General features: G+C 42.9%; 1 protein-coding gene and 1 long non-coding RNA gene across 6 annotated transcripts in view; both read left to right on the forward strand.

Moving 5' to 3' along the window:
* ERCC8 (ERCC excision repair 8, CSA ubiquitin ligase complex subunit) overlaps window positions 1-20,357 on the forward strand; it is a 47,468-nt gene that overhangs the window by 19,011 nt on the left and 8,100 nt on the right. For all 5 annotated transcript variants that reach the window (XM_083703646.1, XM_083703648.1, XM_083703647.1 and 2 more), the window contains 3 exons: window positions 224-290; window positions 5,021-5,124; window positions 8,000-8,124. In XM_083703646.1, the coding sequence (XP_083559772.1) occupies window positions 224-290; window positions 5,021-5,124; window positions 8,000-8,124 (296 nt within the window). The remainder of the gene's footprint in view (window positions 1-223; window positions 291-5,020; window positions 5,125-7,999; window positions 8,125-20,357) is intronic.
* On the forward strand, window positions 297-5,001 carry LOC310827580. Its single transcript, XR_014556436.1, has 3 exons — window positions 297-636; window positions 1,711-3,826; window positions 4,427-5,001. It is a non-coding gene; the product is annotated as an uncharacterized lncRNA (long non-coding RNA).

The raw sequence follows: 20,357 nt of genomic DNA on the forward strand, positions 1-20,357 counted from the left end.
ATGAAATTCCTCCCGATCAGAGGAATTCCGCCATTACCGGAGGCGCTAACCCGTACCATCCTGGTACCATCCTGGTACAGTGCCTCCTTTACAACAGTGGTGAAGACATAAGGTTCTGTTCAGTCAGATGCTTTGGTAATTCCAAAGAATTGTGCCATACCTGTTTGTATATGAGTAGTCTCTTGTATACCACTAAGGATTCTTATGGCTTCTTATTTTTTAGGTCACAAACAAGAAATACTAGCAGTATCTTGGTCACCACGTTATGAATATATTTTAGCAACTGCAAGGTAAAAGAAAGAACCAACAATAAAGTAGTGACAATTAGAATGAAAATTAACCCATTAAAAAACACACCAGTTCTGTGTTTGTTTCATAGTCTAGTCTCTTGCTCTTAACTTGAAATATAGGGAGTTCCCCTTAACTAGTGTTTTGTATGTATTTCACTGAAATTTAAAACTAAGGGTTATTTGAATGGAGTGTGGAGTATTTGTATAGCTGTGAGATAAAGGCCTCATTTCCCTAATCTACAAAACATTAAACTCTCAAATGCTGTCATCTCTCACAACCTTAAAAGCATTGTGGGAAAAAGATCTGGGTGAGCCATTAGATGATACTATATGGAACAGTATCTGGGTAAAAGCTTCCTTCTGACCTGTCTCAGTAAGAATCTGGGACAGAATCTGTGAAATGCACTCAAAATTGTATGCTGAATATCCATTATTATTGAGTAATATGACCAAAAATGTATCAGTGATGTGTTGGAGAAATTATAATGTTCCTGGTTCATTTATTCGCATGTCCCCAATTCTTTTTGTTTTGGAAAAAAGTGGAGATGAACTTCTGTGGTCAAGTTCTCCCAGTCCAGGAGCAGTTGTAGGTGTGGTACCACTTGCAGTTGGGCCTGCAGTGATAAAGCTGGATGCAGAAGCATTCCTAGACTGCAAACCAGCTCTGTTACAGGGAGTGCAAACCCATCCAGAGTTGACCAATTTCTCAGACATGGGAACTACTTACCCACTGTGTCTCCATCTTGCTAGGATTCAAGCTCAGCTTTTACCTCATCCATCTTACCACTGCCCAGACAGATGTTATGGAGAAAGAAAGCTGAACATCATCAGCATACTAATGTCAGCTTGTCCCAGAACTCCAAATGACCACTGTCAGCAGCTTCATACGGCTATTAAATAGTCTTGGAGCTAAGATAGTGCCCTGTGGTACTCCGTTTTGTAACTGCCAGGCAGAGTGAAAGGCATTCCACAAGTGCTACTCTCTGGACTTGGTCTTGGCAGTAGGACTGGAACTACTGTAACACAGTGTCAGTTCCCATTCCCAGGAGCTGGTCCAGGAGGGTACCATGGTCCATAGTATCAAAAGCCTAAAAAAGGTTGAGACGCAGCAACAAACGCTCTGCAAAAGTCATCAGGGCATCCAAGGGCAACTCAGTCCCATGGGCAGGTCGGAACCTAGATCGGAATGGAATTAATTGTCATCCAAGGATGCTTGCAGCTGCCCCACCAAAACATTCTCCACCACCTTTCCCCAAAAGGAGGTGTTTGTGACTGGTTAATAGTTGTGCCAGTCCAAGGAATGGCCACCGAGCTCACATAACTCCAGTCCTGAAAGACCTACATTGGCTCCCAGTACATTTACGAGCACAATTCAAAGTGTTGGTGCTGACCTTTAAAGCCCTAAATGGCCTCGGCTCAGTATACCTGAAGGAGCATCTCCACCTACATTGTTCAGCCCGGATTATGAGGTCCAGCTCTGAGGGCCTTCTGGTGGGTCCCTCGCTTTGAGAGATGAGGTTGCAGGGAACCAGGCAGAGGGCCTTCTCAGTAGTAGCGCCTGCCCTGTGGAACGCCGTCCCATCAGGAAACAACTATCTGACTTTTAGAAGACATCTGAAGGCAGCCCTGTTTAGGGAAGTTTTTAATGTCTGATATTTTATTGTATTCTTAATATTTTGTTGAGAGCCACTGAGAGTGGCCGGGGAAACCCTGCCAGATGGGCAGGTTATAAATAATAAATTATTATTATTATTATTAGTTCAGATCCAGTTTCTTTATAAGCAGCTGCACCACCGCCTCTTTCGAGGCAGGTGGGAACCATCTCTTCACACGGACTTCCGGCCAAGATGGCTTCAAGAAAGATCATTCTGGACTGAGCTCCACAGTCGGTTTTAATTGTTTAATTGGTTTTTTTCTTTTTATGTGCTAATGCTGTTGCCGGCTCAGCAGCTATCTGATTTATTGAGGGCAAGGACCTTTTCAGTGTTGTTTTATTCTCCAAGGAGCCAAGAATCATAAATCAGTTTCACAGGGAGTTCAACAGCCATCTTTGTGGCATTCCTGGGGTTTATCTATACAGGTTTTAAACTTTATTCCAAGGATTTTTTTTTTAAAAAAGCCTTTCAAACTTTTCAACATAACTGCTTATCTTTGCCTGCCAATAAGGGGGGAAAAAATACAAGATTGTTTGATTGACTGTTTGCTTGCTTGGGAAAAGGGGGAAAGCAGGCTTGAGGAGAGGCTGGCAGGTAGTGCTATTGCTCAAATAAAACATTTCGTAATGGTAGTTATCTGAACTCAGTCACTTCACGTGCAAGTGGAAAAGCCTACGCAAATCACCAACAGAGACTAATTACAGACTTTATACCTGAACAGACGTAAACCAGCCACAATTTAATCTCAACCCTTTCAGACTCTGACCTAGTTATTTTGGACAAGTGATGTTCTGATGACCAGGAGGAGGAGGTCAGTTCTCAGTTTTCACTTGTGATGGCAGCTGCAGCGGAGGACTCACAGAATGCTTAGCTAAATGAAAAGCTAGCTTGTTTGTTTGAGTAGGCATTGATTTATTTGTAATAATAATAATAGATGTTGGCGTCCGTCTATCTTGGGAGACAACGGAGGAGTGCGCCTTTTGGGGGTAAAGTCAATAATAATGTATTTAACACGTTTATATCCCACTTTTACTCCAAACAGCTCAATGTGGCTGAAAACAAGGATAGAATTATTAAATCAGGGAAGGGTGAGCTTTGCAGAGTCAGGGTCCACATTCCCTGAAGGCAAAATAGTTGGGAGACACATACTAGAGGCAGGAACAGTCAAAACCAAAAGTGGGTGGAGACATCCCTTCCCTCTTCCTTCGTCTCTCTCACACAGAGACTCTGTCTCTCTGTCTCTTCTGCTAGCCAGTTTGCATTCTGTTTTGAGCGCCAAGGTCTATGCTATTTCTCCTGCCTCTTCAGCTTTTCCTACCAGCTCTTCTGTTTCTTGTCATGGTAATGTCATTTTTTTGGGATCTCCCCCAGCCAGTTTCCCTCTGTGACCTGTGACTTACCTTTGTGCCATCTCAATGGGAAACAGAAGAGCCAGCCAAAGACAGCTGTCAAGCCCAGCTGTCAAGTTGTGATGCCCAACAATAAGGGATGCCAGGTGGAATACTGAGTAGACACTATACCTGGCACACTCTGGTTCTTCCTCTGAGCCGCATCCTTAAAAACACTCCAGCATCTACCCAGACCACAGAGAACACTAGGAATGGAGTAGCAGCCTTTTTTGGCAGGGGGAGGTTTTCTGCAGTATGGAGAAATTGGTGGCAATGGGGCCAAATTCAGCAGGATATAAAGGGGAGTCCCAAGGGCTTTATATGGACCCAAGGCTGCAGATAGCCCATATGTGCCATAAATAACATGTTTAACATGTACATCAACAGAAAGAATGTGGTAATGCTTAGAAACAAACAAAAAGCATGTTAAGTTAACCATCTGGCGCCATCCCTGAAGGTTTTTTAGGTGCCAGGTGGAAAAAAACTATTTACCGTATTTTTTGCCCTATAGGACGCACTTTTTCCCCTCCAAAAATGAAGGGGAAATGTGTGTGCGTCCTATGGAGCGAATGCAGGCTTTCGCTGAAGCCTGGAGAGCGAGGGGGGTCGGTGCGCACCGACCCCTCTCGCTCTCCAGGATTCAGGAAGCTATCCGTTAGCCGTGGGAGAGCTGCGCGGCTCTCCCATGGCTAGCGGAGAGCTTGCCTGCACCCAGAAGCTTGGGGCGTCCTGAGTTCCGCACGCCCCAAACTTTGGGATTAGCGCAGCGCTCCGCTAGCCATGGGAGAGCCGCGCGGCTCTCCCACGGCTAGCGGAGACCTTGCCGGCAGTCAGAAGCTTGGGGCGCGCTGAGCTCCGCACGCCCCAAGCTTCGGGATTAGCGCAGGGCTCCGCTAGCCGTGGGAGAGCTGCGCGGCTCTCCCACGGCTAGCGGAGACCTTGTCGGCACCCAGAAGCTTGGGGCGCGCTGAACTCCGCACGCCCCAAGCTTCGGGATTAGCGCAGAGCACCTGGAGGGGAAATAATTTCCCCCCTTTATTTCCCCCCCCCAAAAAAAAACTAGGTGCGTCCTATGGGGCGAAAAATACGGTAGGCATTTTGTGGCAAGTAATAGAATTTGTTTATTATTGTTGATATGTTTTACTTGTTTTATGAAGGTTTTGTGCATATGACTTTCAGGGTTTGATAACAATTGTCTCATTTTTATGGCTACCTTGAGGTCTAAGGTCCAATGTTGAAGTAAATATATATATTTAATAAGGTACTCTTATAAGTAGCAATTGTTAAATTTGTACTTTCCAAAGCAAGATTATTCTTTTTAACTACACTGCATTTGTTTTTCCATTCAGAATGAATATAATTCATTGACAGAATAGGCCAATAATGAAATACAGAGGAATTTGTAGAAATAAGCCGTTCCTTGGTTTACCTTTTTCTAAAGTGCATGAAGTAGTCAGAAACTTTTCACTTGGAAAACGGTAACTTGCTGTATTAAAAATAACAGGATAGGGAAGACCAGATATTGTGTACATATTAACAAGAACTTGCACATAACCATACTAATGTTAACAGAAAATTTCTTATCCAACCTAAGGACATACTTGCCTTTATGACAGAGTGAGATAGGGTTGGATAGAAACCATGAATCTTGTCCATAAATCAATACAAGGTGTTGTTCTTCTTTTAGTGCTGACAGTAGAGTGAAATTGTGGGATGTAAGAAGAGCATCTGCTTGTCTGATTACTCTTGATCAACATAATGGTGAAAAGTCAAAAGCATCTTCTGAAGCAGGTAATCAGTATACATATGCAGTTCACAGAGGTCTCACTTTCCAAACACAATGCCCAGGAAATCGTTTGTTAGATTATTTCCATTACAATATTTCATATGGGAACTTTATTCCCCAGTGACATTTTTATCTAAAAAAATCTATTATACAATAAAATAGCAGCTACAAAAATACAAATCAAATAGGTAGAATATGGAGTCCTCTCTTAAAAGTAATTCTTAGCCCTTACCACACACAGAGGACCATAGCTCCCCCCAGCTCTCACCTGGGATATTTCCTTTCTCCTCCCAGCCTCTCACTTTAGGAGACCAACATTTCCCTGCCTCCCACCAAGGGTCCTCAAGGTGTTCAGGGTGTCTCAGAATCATTCATTTCTTTTCCCCACGAAAAGTCCAAGATGGGTTCCCTAATTGTTATTATTATTAATAAATGTCAACCATATTTTTTTCTTTTGACTTTACCTCTATTAATTTCCATCACATTATTCCATTTTGAGTGATGGTAAATTATTCTATCCGTGTCCATTTTAAAGTCCCTCCACCATGGAATATGTGATCACATATTCCATAATTTTTTTCTTAGTATATATCCTTTAGTTCATGTCCAATTCCATATGCTCAAATTCCATTTCCTGTTGTGTTTACAATAGTATCCCAATCTCCTCCTCTAAGACCTTCCATTTTGGGTCCCCCCCCCCCAGTCTTTTTCCAGATATAGTACTCTGAAATCTGATAGTACACATCAGTCAGGCTGCTGCCAGCAACCTCCACGGCCGGTTGCCCAGGAACATACACAAAGAATCTTCTTACCATTCAGTATTTACAGAGGGAGGCTACAAAACCCAGCCTCTTGGATAATGGTGTCCTGAGTGAATCTCCAACGCTCCCCCCCCCCTTCTCTTCCACTTACTCATTCGTCAAGCTCAACATCTCTCCTACGGGTGCTGAGAAGTGCCCTCTGTTTTTGAGCTCTTTGCTCTCCTACTTTCAAGGCTCACTGGGTTCTGGGAAAGGGGGAGTCTAGAATGCTTTTGAAAGACACTGGGTCTGTCAGCTGTGACCCCCCTGGTGCTTCTTCTACCTCCTCCTTCTCTCCCATTATTTCTCAACTTTCCCCTTCATCTGCCCCTGAGCTGTGACCTTCCTCAAACCCCTGTTGTAAATCTAAACTGTCTTCCACTTCTCTGGAAGGGTTAGGCTGGGGAGGCAGTCTCCATCATTCCTCCTCTGCCCAATCTCTGACATCATCATTCTCTCAATTCGCTCCATATCATATGCAGAATATTTTCTGTCTGCTAGAACTGAAGGAAGGCCAGGACTAAAGTTTTCCCAAAGCTCCCCCCCCCCAACTTGAGCAATAACATATCCAGAAAATTCTCCACCTAATCATTTGTGATTTTAGTTTCTCCTTCTCCAAATCCTTGTAGGGAAGTCATTTCCATTGAAGCATCACCATCTGCTTTCTTCAATTTAACTATTTAATGATCCAGTCTTGCTAACTTTTCATCGATTTGGTCTGAAGTCAGTTTGAGTATTCCCCATTTCCATTTTCCATTTCATATCTCTGTGGTTCATTTTCTTCATCAAACGCTGATCTGATCATTTTTAATTGTTCAGCCATCAACTATTGAATAATACCAACAGTCACTGGAAGATAGAAAAGTACCTTTACCATAGTGAATGCTTTTGATGTTCTGGATATTATTAGCAACTCAGTCTACTTTAATATTTCCACTTTAAAATCACAGCTGCAACATGTCTTATAGAAAATTCTTTCCCATGGCTAGTAATGGCCGCTTTACTTCAGTTTTTTCAGTTCTTTAGTGGTAGGAAACAGAAAAGGGGTTAAATATTTTTCACACAGGGATTCCCCTGTTTAATCTTTATTGTCAACCATAGGTCTGGCTTTTCACTCTGCCTTAGACACTTTAGCGATCAATTTTCCTTTTTGTTTTTCTTCATGGCAGAAGGTGGAACTTACAGATTTTCAGATTGTAGATTTTCCTCAGCTGATGTAGGGCTCTCTTGTTACAGTTTTTCTTGTCCCAGAAGTATTTTTAAGAGAGGGTGTTGATTGTGTGATATTTGGGCAGAATAGCTTACCAGTTCATTCTAACTCCCGTCCAAGCTTCCAGACACAGACAGCAGGAAAATGGCCTCAGGCCAAGCGTTTGAGGTAAACTTCCAGATCACCCTTAACTCCAGAGTGATGAATAGTCGGACTATCTGTTTATTATCAGTTACCACATAATTATCTTCTGTCAACAGGAGCTAGCAGACAGATAGCCAAACCACCATTCATTTCCCCAGCAGTCCATATGAGAATATTTCTAATCCATGATTTGTCCAGTCTCTCCCCGCCCCATTCCCTCCATGGTTTCTTCTTGAAATGGCTGCAGCCAATCAGCAGAAGAGAGACAAAGGGAAAACTGATTTGTCTGATCTCTTGCTCCCTGATTTGTCCGATCTCCATCCCCCGCCCCGCCCCGCCCCCGCATGGTTTCTACCCAAATAGTTGCTGCCGTCCAGAAAAGCACAAACAAGGAAGTGGGCAAACTCTGGCTATTCAAATATATGAATCAACCATTCACTTAGCAATATTTGGGCATAATTCTTTATGTTCAGATAAGTGAATTTGCAGATAACGTGTGTTCTGATAGCAGGACCCGCATTTACATGTATATATCAAGTTCTTAAACATTTCAACACTTAAGCATTTGGTTTCACCCTTGGCGACAAGCATTGTCACATGATAGAATACATTGTTGCACCATTTCCCTTCCAAACACTGCAATTACAAATATTTTGCTGTGATGAGTTTTACATTTTGCTGTATCAAACTCTGTAGTACCCGGTGTTGTTCATATTTTCTTAACAGAAAATACTGCCCATAATGGAAGAGTTAATGGCTTGTGCTTCACAAATGATGGACTTCACCTTCTGACATTTGGTACAGATGACCGCATGAGACTCTGGAACAGTTCCAGTGGAGAGAACACATTAGTAAGTTGAGGAAGTTGTTGGGGTTGGGGGGGGGGTAACTTAGACTGCGTACAGTTTTGTTTTCATTATAACCTATGACTAAACAAGTTGGTCCTGATATTGAGGAATGTAATGTATGTGACTCCCCTATTATGCATGTTCAACTCACTCATGACCATGTATACACCATAAATGGGCCACAAAAAGGCACAAAAACTTCATGAACTGTGCAAAAAGAGTGGGGGAAACAGCTAGCAATTCTAGGAGCTTTTTCAACTACATCCTATGAGTCATTATACCAACCTTTGGGGCCTATGGAGAGTTGGAGTTTGAGATGGGAGGTTTGGTGGAAGCGATTCTAGAGGAGTTTGGGAGATTCAAGTCAGTCTGGTAAGTGCTGTTGGTTTTTAAAAGGGGTTTCCAAGGGTTTCCAGAGGTTTAGAGGATGTTTATGGGCTTTTTAGATGGTGTCCCCCACTATACGCAATTTCACATATACACACAGTACCCAGGAAACATAATCTTGTTCACTTGCACACTGTGCCACCCATGTTATGAGACTTTTTCAGGTCACTTGGAAATATTTAACGTGCAGCTTGATCTCTGGAATGATGCTGTAATCTCCACTGCCTCAGACATGGCTGCCACAGATGTTGTAATGGTAGAATTAACTTCTTAATAACTTAATTTGTTTGCTCTTTCAATCAAGTGTCCAAAATAAACTCTGTAAGAGCCACTTGTTGAACAGCAGAGGGCTGGGCACTCCACAATGGACAAAATTCTGCTTTCCCCCCATCCATCCTTACCATCAGGCTATTGATTTTCATAAACTGCTACACTGAGTTGTAGCAAACTTTGAATCTACCTGCCGTTTCCCACCCCTGGAAGGCAGCAGAGTATGGGAACCTGGACACACCCAGCAGAACATGCCTTATATGTTTTACTGCCACTGTCACAGGCAGTATGCCCCTGAATACCCATTGCTGGGAATCACAATAGGAGAGAGTGCTGTTGTTTTCAGGTCCTGATTTTGAGCTTCCCATAGGCATATGGTTGGTCATGGTGAGAATAAGATGCTGGTCTAGATGGGCCATTGACCTGACTCCTCAATCTCCTCTTATGTTCTTACATGGCTTGAATTCTAACTTCCCTTCTGCGAACTCCACACATTCATGGTAGGCCATGCCACCATCTTCTCTCTTCAGCTTCCTGTACCTTTGAAAATATGCTCTTGAGGGTTGTGAGACAATGGGGAAGGTATGAAAAATGCTGCAGGGATCTGCAAAAGGAATGAGAAATCATTCTGCCTTGTGAAATGGAAGAGCAGCTCAGGTTCCAAGTCAGTGTATTTAAAGTACATTTCCACAAATTTTGTATTTTCATTTATTTTATTTTATTTTATTTCTGTGTCACTTTTCACTCACATGAGTCACAAAGTGGCTTACATACAATAAATAATAACATAGCAGAACATCACAATTACAACACAAATTGGTTTCCAGCCACACCAATGATCAATGGGGATTGTTCTTCGCGGTCCTCCGGGGGCTAGGAAGAAGTTCAGGCAGGGAAAAGGGAGGAAATGAGGCATAGATACTCTTGATGCTCTCCAGTGGGGTCTGGGGAGTTCACTGCATCCTGCAGTGTCACGCAGTCCTGTGTCTGCCAATTTAGAAGGCAGAACAGGAGAGATCAGGGAGTGTGCCCCTGACATGGACGACCCTCCATTACCAGGATAATTTGTGGAAGGTTCTTCCTTAATCTGGATAATTGGCATTAATCAAGAGGCGCTTCGAAAGCATCATATGCAAATAGGCTACAATCGATCAGAAGAAGAAGAAGAAGAGTTTGGATTTGATATCCCGCCTTTCACTCCCCTTCAGGAGTCTCAAAGCGGCTAACATTCTCCTATCCCTTCCTCCCCCACAACAAACACTCTGTGAGGTGAGTGGGGCTGAGAGACGTCAGAGAAGTGTGACTGGCCCAAGGTCACCCAGGAGCTGCAGGTGGAGGAGCGGAGACTCGAACCCGGTTCCCCAGATTACAAGACTACCGCTCTTAACCACTGCACCACACTGGCTCTCAGCTGCCAAAAGAACTGGGACTGGTTTTCTGAAGGTATTTGAAAGGTTTTCTGAAGCTTGAGAATCTCTACAACAGCCGTGAAAGGAAATGGGGAGGACAAGGTGCTTTGTGCTTTCTTATGGTTTTCTCATGGTCTTTTTCTCTCCTGTCCTCTACACAACGAAGAGGCCTGTGTAGCTGCTACTCTGCTTGTTACTTTAAAAGGAGGGGGGCTTCTGATTTGTGCTTTAATGAGGTTTTGCTATGTTCCCCGCCCCCTCAACCAAGGGTGAATGGACTTTATTTACGACCACTTCTGGTTGGGGGTGTTGTTGGATAAATGCAGTGAGAAAAAGGGGAAATGACCCACAGCTGGACAGTTGTTGAAGAGTGGCTGAAGCTGAGAAAATATTTTGCTGTGTGTTGTGTGCCAAAAAAGAATTGCAAAGGGAAATTTAATGGCGGAAGTCTTAAAAGTTCACTCTGCGAGTTATCTATGGCTGTGGTTCTCATGTTAGTTTGATAACAGCGGAATGGAATGGAATGTGAGCTTATACCACTCAGACCAACACTGCAAAGAATGGAACAAGAGAAGGAACTGAACTCAAAAGACACACCAGGTCTGGAATGAAATGAAGATGAAGGACTGCACACCTGAAATGGATTATAAATATATAAGATGTAACCGAGGTTGCTGTTTGTAAGGTGGAAAAGTGGAAGCATGGCTTAATGACAAGTGAAGAATGTCAGCTGGAGACTAAACAAGAAAGGAAACAGTGAAAGGGGAATATCTTGGACGTACGATTGTAACGGAAATGAGAAACCTGAGTTTAAGAAATTGTATTAAAGTAATTTGTTTCGATTTGTAATAATTTGGGGCGGAAATAAAAATAATTTTAAAAAGCAATTACAATACAAATCATATAAAATAATTAACAAATAATCAGTAAAACAATTACAGATCATCAGTAAAACAACCACCGTCTATAAAACACTATTTACAAAGCAACTTAAAAAATAGGCTAAACAGCACAGCCACAAGAAAAGTCACATTATAAAATTCACAAAGCATTACAACAGTCATATTCCACAGAACATTATCAACAGCATTAACAAACTGACAACCAAACACAGACTAAGCGCTGTTGAATTCACATATATTCTGGATTAATTCTGGTTAAAGTTAAAGCTACAATCAGCTCTTAAAAATTAAAAGTGCATCTTGTCTCCTTAGAAGAAGATAACTACAAACAAATTTTTAAACATACCTTCCTTTAGTTGCATGTAAACGACTCTGGCAAGTGTCATGAAAACCAGAAGAAATGCCCATAAATATTTTGTGGTCTGATCTGAGTTACAGTAAATGTCATACAACAGTATGTCAAAATCTTGATGCCTGAGTTGTGGGTTGATTTTCCCTGTAGAAGTTGTATGTACAACAATGTGTATAGCTCCAGTGAGCTAGCATGTACAAACATAGTAGTAGTGTTTATCTGGATTTTGGTCTGCATCTTCTTCAAGGATGTTCTGTGACATTTGAAGCCAAAGTCATTGAGCAGTGGAAGGAAACCTCTGTATCACGGGTGTCTTCATTTGGCCTGCCAGGCTGTTTTGAGCAAGCCACACTCACCTCCCCTGTACTTGACATCAGGTGTGTGGCAAGTAACAATTCAGTTTGGCTCTCCTGTCCTGATTTGTTGGTGTCATCAGAGGTCTTGCTGCATGGCATCACAGTAGTTTTCCAAACAATTTGGCCTCCAGCAAAGAACAGATGTTCACTCTAAATGATGATACAGCAGCAACCTACTCCTGAAAATATTTCTGATTGCACCATCCAACTCATTGAAATGAACCTACAATTTATTTAATCCATGCTTATGTTGCACAAATGGGTGGCTGCTTCTGAAATTTTGTGTGTCATATTTTCAGCATTTGTTGCTGTGATCCCATAATCAAAGGTATTTGAGGGAACAATTATATTCTTGAATCCTGAATCTTCCAGAAGGGTAATCGCCTTCCACTGCATGTTACAAGATCTACAAATTTAATTCATCACTATTCACTTGAACTCTTCCTGTGAAAAGCTGCATATAAAGTACTTTGCAAAGAGACAGTGGACTTTTTCTTCTGTAATTCACCATATATTCTTGTTATCTTTCTCTTTGAAACAAAAGTTTATTGCATTATTCCAGGTGATATCTCTGCATGCTTTTCATGTTGCCTGTTTTCCAATTCCCTACCATACTGTACAGTAAGCCACTGGAAACTGCATGTATAATTCCAACTAGGAAAGACAATCTGCTGAAAGCAAGAGGAGTTATTCTTGCTTTTATTTTTCTTCTCCCTTGGGCAAACAAAACTTGCTGTTAGTTGTAATGTCAGGTTAAGTTTTTCAGCCTGTATCAACTTTATTGCACATCACCAATACAGTAAGTGGATCTCTGCTAGTTTCATGAATCATCTTCCCTTTTTTTCACTCTGGCTTACTTTTAATTTAAGAAGCAGAAATAATTTTCACAAGTGAGTAACTTGTTTCAGCAGAAAGAATGAACAGAAGGTTTTTCCAGGGCCAGGTCACCCTCCCAACCTCTCTCATTTCCTCCAGGCCTCTGGCTTGGAGACTAATCTAGGTTTCTGGTTGCTCTTCCCTGCAGCCACACAAGGCTTCACTGCTCAAGTAGAACTGAAAAGTAAGTTTCTACAATAATATTGCCCCTTGGATTAGCTTCTTCTCATGGGGAGGGAGGATCCAACATGGCGGCGAAGGTAGTTTCCGAGTAATTTCGCTTACCCTTATCAGAGTTTTTAAGTGGTTTTAAGTGGTTTTTATCCTCCCTTGTTTTTATCCGTGAGTTTTAATGATCTGCTGGCTGTGCTGGCTGTCTTTTAGTATTTTTTTAGTATCCCGCTGCTTGTGTTATCTTTGTTTTTCTTTTTATCTGGGTTGCTCTGACGCCGGACTTGCCGCTATGGCTGCCGCCGCCTCCCTAACTGGGAGAGATAAGTGAAAGGTTCTCCTGGGCATAAATCCTCTGCCCTGTCGACCAGCTCTTTCCTTTAGCTTTTAGTTTATTGCATACTACGATGTGAATTTTGCCCGACTGCTGGAACCGAGCTGTCTCGAAAATCCTAGGAACAAGGAAGAGGGGAAGGAAGAGGCTTGAACTAACTGCCTTACTGTGAGTAATTTTATGGCACCACTCTCCTGGAAGTGGTAGTATTCTTGTGAGGAAGACTAAAGGATTTAAGGAGCTCCCCAGCACAGTGCCCACGACGGTTCTCCTGCAAAATTGACTTATGGGTCATGGAAAACGTCCAAGAGACTCTGACGAGGCATTATCCTCTCCGAGGCCTAAGCAATTAAGAAAGGGTTCACCTAAAGGAGGGAGAGGCCCCGAGGAATGTACCTACTCAATAGCAACTCAAAATCGTTTCGATCCTCTAACTGCCCTTGAAACAACATCAGAAGATGAGGCCCCTGAGACGTTACAAATTGGAAACGCTAATGGTAACACAAATGGGGATGGTCCCTATCCGAAGGAGGAGTTGGTAGCCGAATCGGTCTGCACAGGATGCGAGCAACTCCATCTAATAATTAGAACTCTAAACTGTATATTTAAGAGAATTGACGGCCTATCCTCTCAGCTGCATAGCCTTCAGCAAAAACTGGATGACCAGCCGGCACAGACAGCCCAAGATGGGGCAGTAGATGTTCCATTGCGCCGACAGGAAGCTCCACCAAACACTGATTGTATGAAGAACTGCAAATACAATCTCAACCCCGCACTGAATCGCCAATCCCTGATTCTACATCCAAGGAAGATTTCCCTAACCTTCTGGGAAAAGGACCTAAGTTGGACAACGCTACATGGGTCTAAAGAGCACCTCAGATGGCTTCTAAAACTCGAGACATCACAAATAGATCTTTGTGCTGTGCTTCCCTTAGTCCGCCAGAACAGATATCAGAGAATAATGCTGGCTTTCCGCTCTGCAAAAATCCCCTCTCTTCTTATTCAGCAAAAAGTGTTTTTGAATAGTCTTGGCATTTTTCCAACGAGAGTTTTCATGGACTCCATAATTAGACCCCTCCTATCGGAGAGATTAATCAAGGAGACGGTACAACCTTCCCATCCTGAACCACAAAAGAGGGCTGAGCTGTACACCTCATGTCGGGGCCAGACCCATAGTACCCCCACTCCTACAACTAAACACTATGATTGTGCCAGTAACTCTTTGACACCCCAGGAGGAAAGAGAGCTTATCGCCTCCTTTGGAGAGTTACCAGCGATGGAACAACAAGAAATTATAAATAGGCTGGACTCACTTAAACTTCAGCTCCTAAGTATCGCCTGCAACAGAGTTACTATGAATAATACCCACTCTAACTTAGCGGTGCCATGCCCCATGGAGGTGGATACAACAATCCCCCAATATCCAGCATATAAGGTGCCATCGGCATTGGATGGGAAGGTCTCACTGCTGGAGGCAGACTCTTCTCCTCCCCTTCACACTGGTAACTCATCCCTGCTTTTAATAGACTTATCTGTTCCCTCTGAGATTAACCGATCAAAGAATGAATCTCAGGATAACACTCCCCTGGATAAATCGTCGCCCCTGCACCCCTCCATGCCAGACTTGGAATCAACATACATCGAAGACCATCCACGACCTGAGACAGTAGTGGCCACTCCAACTCAGGCTTCTCCACCAAAAATCCAAAAATTACGTGAGGAAGACACTATAGTGTCGAGAGTCAACACAGAGTGGACTGAAGACCCAGCAGGACATATAAATCAAATGATCACAAGTGTTTCGGTTAGATCCCCAAAGAGGACGGCTCCAGCGGACTTGGCAGGAGCCTCTTCAGAGCCTAGTTGGGCCCGACAGCTAAAATCGCCAAATATTATCTCTACTCACCAGGATGCTAACTCTTTTCTGCCCCCCAAAAAGTCTGGCCCTTGCGACTTGATCGTGCCACAACCGACTCGCACCAGAGCAAAAGACCCACCACAACCGGCGCGCACCAGAGCAAAAGACTCACCACACCAGGACGTCATCCCTCAGCAAAGGAAAATAACGGACTTCTTTAAGGGAGCGTCCTTGCTGCATAAGAGCTTCCCACAAGAATTTAAATGACGGTTAGCCGGTCAACCCAAAAAACCACCAATATCGATCCTCTGTTGGAACATCGCTGGCTGGCGTAGGAAAAAATGTGACCCAGAATTCCAGTCGTATATCAATTCGTTTCATATCATTCTATTGCAAGAAACTTGGGAGGAGGGTGAAATTGTTATAAACGGATTCGACCTTCTATCTCTTCCAGCTTGCCCCTCCCAGAAAGGAGGACGGCCGAAAGGTGGTCTAGTAATAGGTATCTCACTGAAGCTCCATTTCAAATTTTCATTAGTTTCGACAGCTCCCCCCTATGCTTTATCCGGGTTGATGTCGGGGGGGGAAGTATCACTGCTAATCTCCAATGTCTACCTCCCGCCAGGGGGTTCGTCCCTTGAACTGCATGATAGATGGGAAATATTAGAAGATCATTTAGTATCATGCCGAGTTAAATATCCCAATAGCCAATCCTTAATTGGGGGTGACTTTAACGCACGCATAGCAGCAAATTGGGTCGATTTAACTAAAGCTAAATGGTGGTCTGCTCCATGCCTCGACAACTATGATTTGAGACACGCCGTGAGGAGAACCTCAAAAGACTCTAAAGTAAACGAGGCGGGAGTACTTCTTTACCAAATGGCTATTCGCTTAAACCTAGTACCCCTGAATGGTTGCTGCCCTCCCGATATACCGGGGGAGTATACCCACCTAGGCATAAAATCAAACAGTGTACTAGATTACCTTTTAGCCTCGAGTGATCTGATGCCGAAAGCTCTCTCTTTTAAGATTGACAATGTTCAGTTCAGTGACCACCTTCCACTTGCTGCTATGTTTGACCTAGACTGGCACGGGGACGAGTACAGTCATCCAACTCAATTAGACACTAACACAGAAAACCCGGTAGAGGGCATTAATACGGCATTACGAGTGAAGGGTATAAAGTGGTCTGTAACGCAGGCTCAAAAATATTCTCAATTTTTTCAGCAGGAGATCGTACAAACCTATTCAGCCCTTGACATAACCTCATATGAACACGATCAAACTATTAATCTATTTGCCAATCTGTTGAATGACCTCACGTCATTCTTTACTGTCCCAACCCACCAGGTAAATCGGGCCCACTCCAAGACAGGTGCACTGTGGTTTAACCGTAATTGCAAAGAAGCCAAACAACATCTTTGTGCTATTTATAATGATTACAAATCCTCAGGGGCGACTATGCTTCCCAAGGAGTACTATCAGGCAAAATCAGCTTACAAATATGTGCAAAAAAAGGCCAAACAGGAATGGCAACTGAACCGCTGGCATGCACTTATAGCTGCCTCAAATACCCGTAATTCCCGAAAATTCTGGCTGTTGGTTAACAGAAAATCTAAAAGTTACCCACTAACCGTTATTCCTGCCCCAGTTTGGGAATCATTTCTAAGGAACTATTTTGCCTTACCAGACCTTAATATTAATAAAATCGATGGATTCTATGAGCAGCTCCCTCTTTGGCCACCCACTGACCCGGAGGAAATCCACGGACTCATTTCCAATCTCAAAGTTGGAAAAGCCCCCGGTCCCGACCTAGTCCCGGCAGAAGCTATAAAACTTCATGCACACTGGTGGGCGAAAATCCTGGCCGTTACTTTTGATGCCGTAAACAACAGTGGGAAGGTTCCAAGAATATGGAAGGATGCGATTATTATTCCAATTCATAAAAAGGGCTCGACAGATGACCCGGGAAATTACAGGAATATCAGTTTATTGTCAATAATTGGGAAAATATATGCACGGTTCTTGTTAACTAAGCTTACTAAGTGGGCCGAAGAGAACAACCTGATTGGGCCTGAACAGGCTGGTTTTAGACCGAATCAGTCTGCGGTTGACCATGTCTTAGTTTTATACCACCTTGCCCGGAAATATTCCGCCCCAAATAGAGGCCAACTTTGTGCAGCCTTTATTGATTTAAAGGCCGCTTTTGACAGCATCCCCAGGGGATTACTTTGGGGAAAATTAGCACAATGGGGAATAGACAAAAGACTTTTGTGGCTAATAACTAAATTGCATGACGGATCAGCCGCAAGGGTGAGAATCACTCCGGCCGGCGACCTCTCAAATTCAGTAACCATCAATAGAGGTGTCCGTCAAGGATGTATCCTTGCTCCGACCCTTTTTAATCTATTTATAAGTGATATGAGGGCGCCTCTGATAGATTCTCAAGAAACGATCCATGCCCCCCGCCTTGCCCAATATCGTTGCCCCCTTCTACTCTACGCAGACGACGCAGTGATCCTATCTTTCTCAAGAGTAGGCCTTAGGAGGGCACTGAAAATTTTTGATGCTTACTGCAAATCAAATTTTCTTACAATTAATCATGCCAAGTCCAAAGTTCTAATTTTCACCAAGAGTCGAAAAACCTATAATTGGAGAATAGACGGAAAAGCCATTGACCAAGTCTTTAAATTTCAATACTTGGGAGTCCTTCTCCAACACAACATGGGCTGGAAGGTCCATCTGGCATATGTATTAAATAGAGCAAAAGCCCTTTCCTTTGCGCTACTGCGTTTTTTCTTTTCAGATGGGGCTTTCCATATTCCATCAGTGTTAAAAGTTTTCAAGGCAAAGGTGATTGCAACAATAGCATATGCAATTCCAATATGGGGGTCCTTTGTTAATCTAACCCAATTGGAGGTAATCCAAAACCAGCTGCTAAGAAGGTTGCTAAAATTACCCAGGTGTGTAGGCAATACTGCTATACGTCTCGAACTAAATGTTACATCTCTAGAAACCACATTATGGAAATGCATCCTCTGTTACTGGTTGGCATTATGGCATAAACTTCCAAATCTCCACTTGATACAGTGTCTCTGGAGAGACGACTTCCCTAGCCCTTGGGCAAAAATAATACATGGGAAACTTGTGTCCTTAGGACTATCTCCATCTGAACTACTAAAATTGGATTTAATTTCTGCCAAGAGAATTATAACTCACAAATTAGAGGAGATGGATTTACAATTTAATATTGCGACAGGTGGTGGCACCTGTTCGCCGATAAACCTTGGCTTAACACCACCAACAAAGCTTCCATCTTATTTAACTACCTTATCTGTGGTGATGCACAGGTACGCCTTTATAAAGGCTAGATTCAATGTTTTCCCATCAAATGTGTTGGGTAACAGACTCTCCAACGGACAGATCTCACTCCTCTGTGACTGTAAAAGTGGATCTACAGAATCATTATATCATATAATCTTCTGTTGTCCTATACATTCGGCTTCACGGTCCAAGTTTTTGGCCCCATATTTATCGAGAATAGCTGACAGACCTCAGGAAGCCCAAATAATATACTTATTAAATGACGAAGACTCAAGTAGATCCCTTGCAGTCGCTAGATACCTGATTAATGTCTTATTTCATAAGAGGAGAAATGGATCACTGTATGACTCTGACAGCTTAGCCAAACTTAAGAACCATCAATAAGTGCCAGAACTAAGACGCATATCCCCCAAAATCTGAGGTATTTGAATTGCGGTTGACATAGAGGGAGCTTATTGTGTATAGTTTACTAAATTGAAGTAAAATTGGTTTTATAGGGGTGTTTTAACTTGGAACTGTTTAAATTGTATTGTTTATGGATAAATTTTGATGTATTGTTTTTAGATATGGGCCAATGGCCGTAATAAACCAATCAATCAATCAAAATGCCCCTTGGATTCAGTTATCGGGTTATAATTTTTCAACAGATTACCTCTGCTGGGATTTAGCTCCTGACACACAATGTATTTGATGCGCCTTTATTTCAGTTGCAGTGATGCTTCCATAAATTAAATGGGTAGTACTTAACCTTCTCATCTTCACACAGCTGCCTAACTCACTAGTTACTATGACATTGTGGCCAGCTGTGGTTTCCCTCGTGTCCCTTGTCTAAGACCTGGGCAAGACAGTTGATTTTGAAGATGATCCAAAAGCTATGGTTAACGCAGGATACAAGCTGGTTGATTCTGAGACAAGTTAAAAAATTTCTAGTCTTTAAAAGAATTTATCTGGTTGCCTGACCATGTCCAAGTCCAATTCAGAGAACTCGCTCTTACTTTTAAAGCCCTAAGTCGGGATAGCCAACTCCCAAGAGACTGTGATCTACTCACAGAGTTAAAAACTGGTAGTGGGTTCAGGTCAAAGTTGTTGAGCTTCTTTCTATGGGCTGCAGGGCTAAAATGTTTAACTTTTTTTAGGGGAGCCAAAGTTATTGGGCTTCTTTGGGGGGAGCCAGTGATCTACCACAGACGTCCAGTGATCTACCGGTAGATCACAATCTACCTGTTGGATGTGCCTGCCCTAAGTGGTTAGGGCCCCAGGTAGAGTCTGCTTCTATATCAACCTGGTTGTGTTCCAAGGGCACCAAAAGCTCAATGGTGAGGAATGAAGGGACTGGGCTGGCACACACGGGACATTTGGGATAGGGCACTGTGTGCTCCCTTCATGCACAATAGGGCTCATATAGTATGCCACCCAGGCGATATTATGCAAAACAGAGAATTTTATAATCTGGACATCACACTAAAGATAGCCAGATACAGTTGTGCCTTGGTTTTTGTATGCCTTGTGACTTGAACGTTTTGGCTCCCAAACGCCGCAAACCTGGAAGTAAGGTTTGCGAACGTTTTTGGGAAGCCAAACATCGAACGCGGCTTCCGATTGAGCGCAGGAAGCTTGTTTTCGGAAGTCAAAGGGACTTCTGGAGCAGATTCCGTTGGAGAACCAACGTACGACTGTACTAAAAAACATATCCTTGCCTGTAAGAATGCATGGACTCTGCCATGTCTTTGTGATCAAAATACACGTGCACCAGCTTAGTAAACACAGGTGAGTCTAGTCCAGCTGGTTAATGGTTTGGTTGCCTTTCTGGGAATATACTGCATATATATTATGGTCTGTTCAAGACCAGTTAAATAGTCTTCAGGAAAGAGAGTCTACTCCTGCTGGCTAGCTGCTTCCCCTTTTGCTCTCACGTTTTGTTCTGATGCTATCAAGTTACAAGATAACCCTGAGCCATCGACGTCAAATCTGAAACTCTATAAAATGTGACAGGTGTG

The sequence above is a fragment of the Podarcis gaigeae genome (genome assembly GCF_964106915.1).
Source record: "Podarcis gaigeae genome assembly, chromosome: 11".
Lineage (NCBI taxonomy): Eukaryota > Metazoa > Chordata > Lepidosauria > Squamata > Lacertidae > Podarcis > Podarcis gaigeae.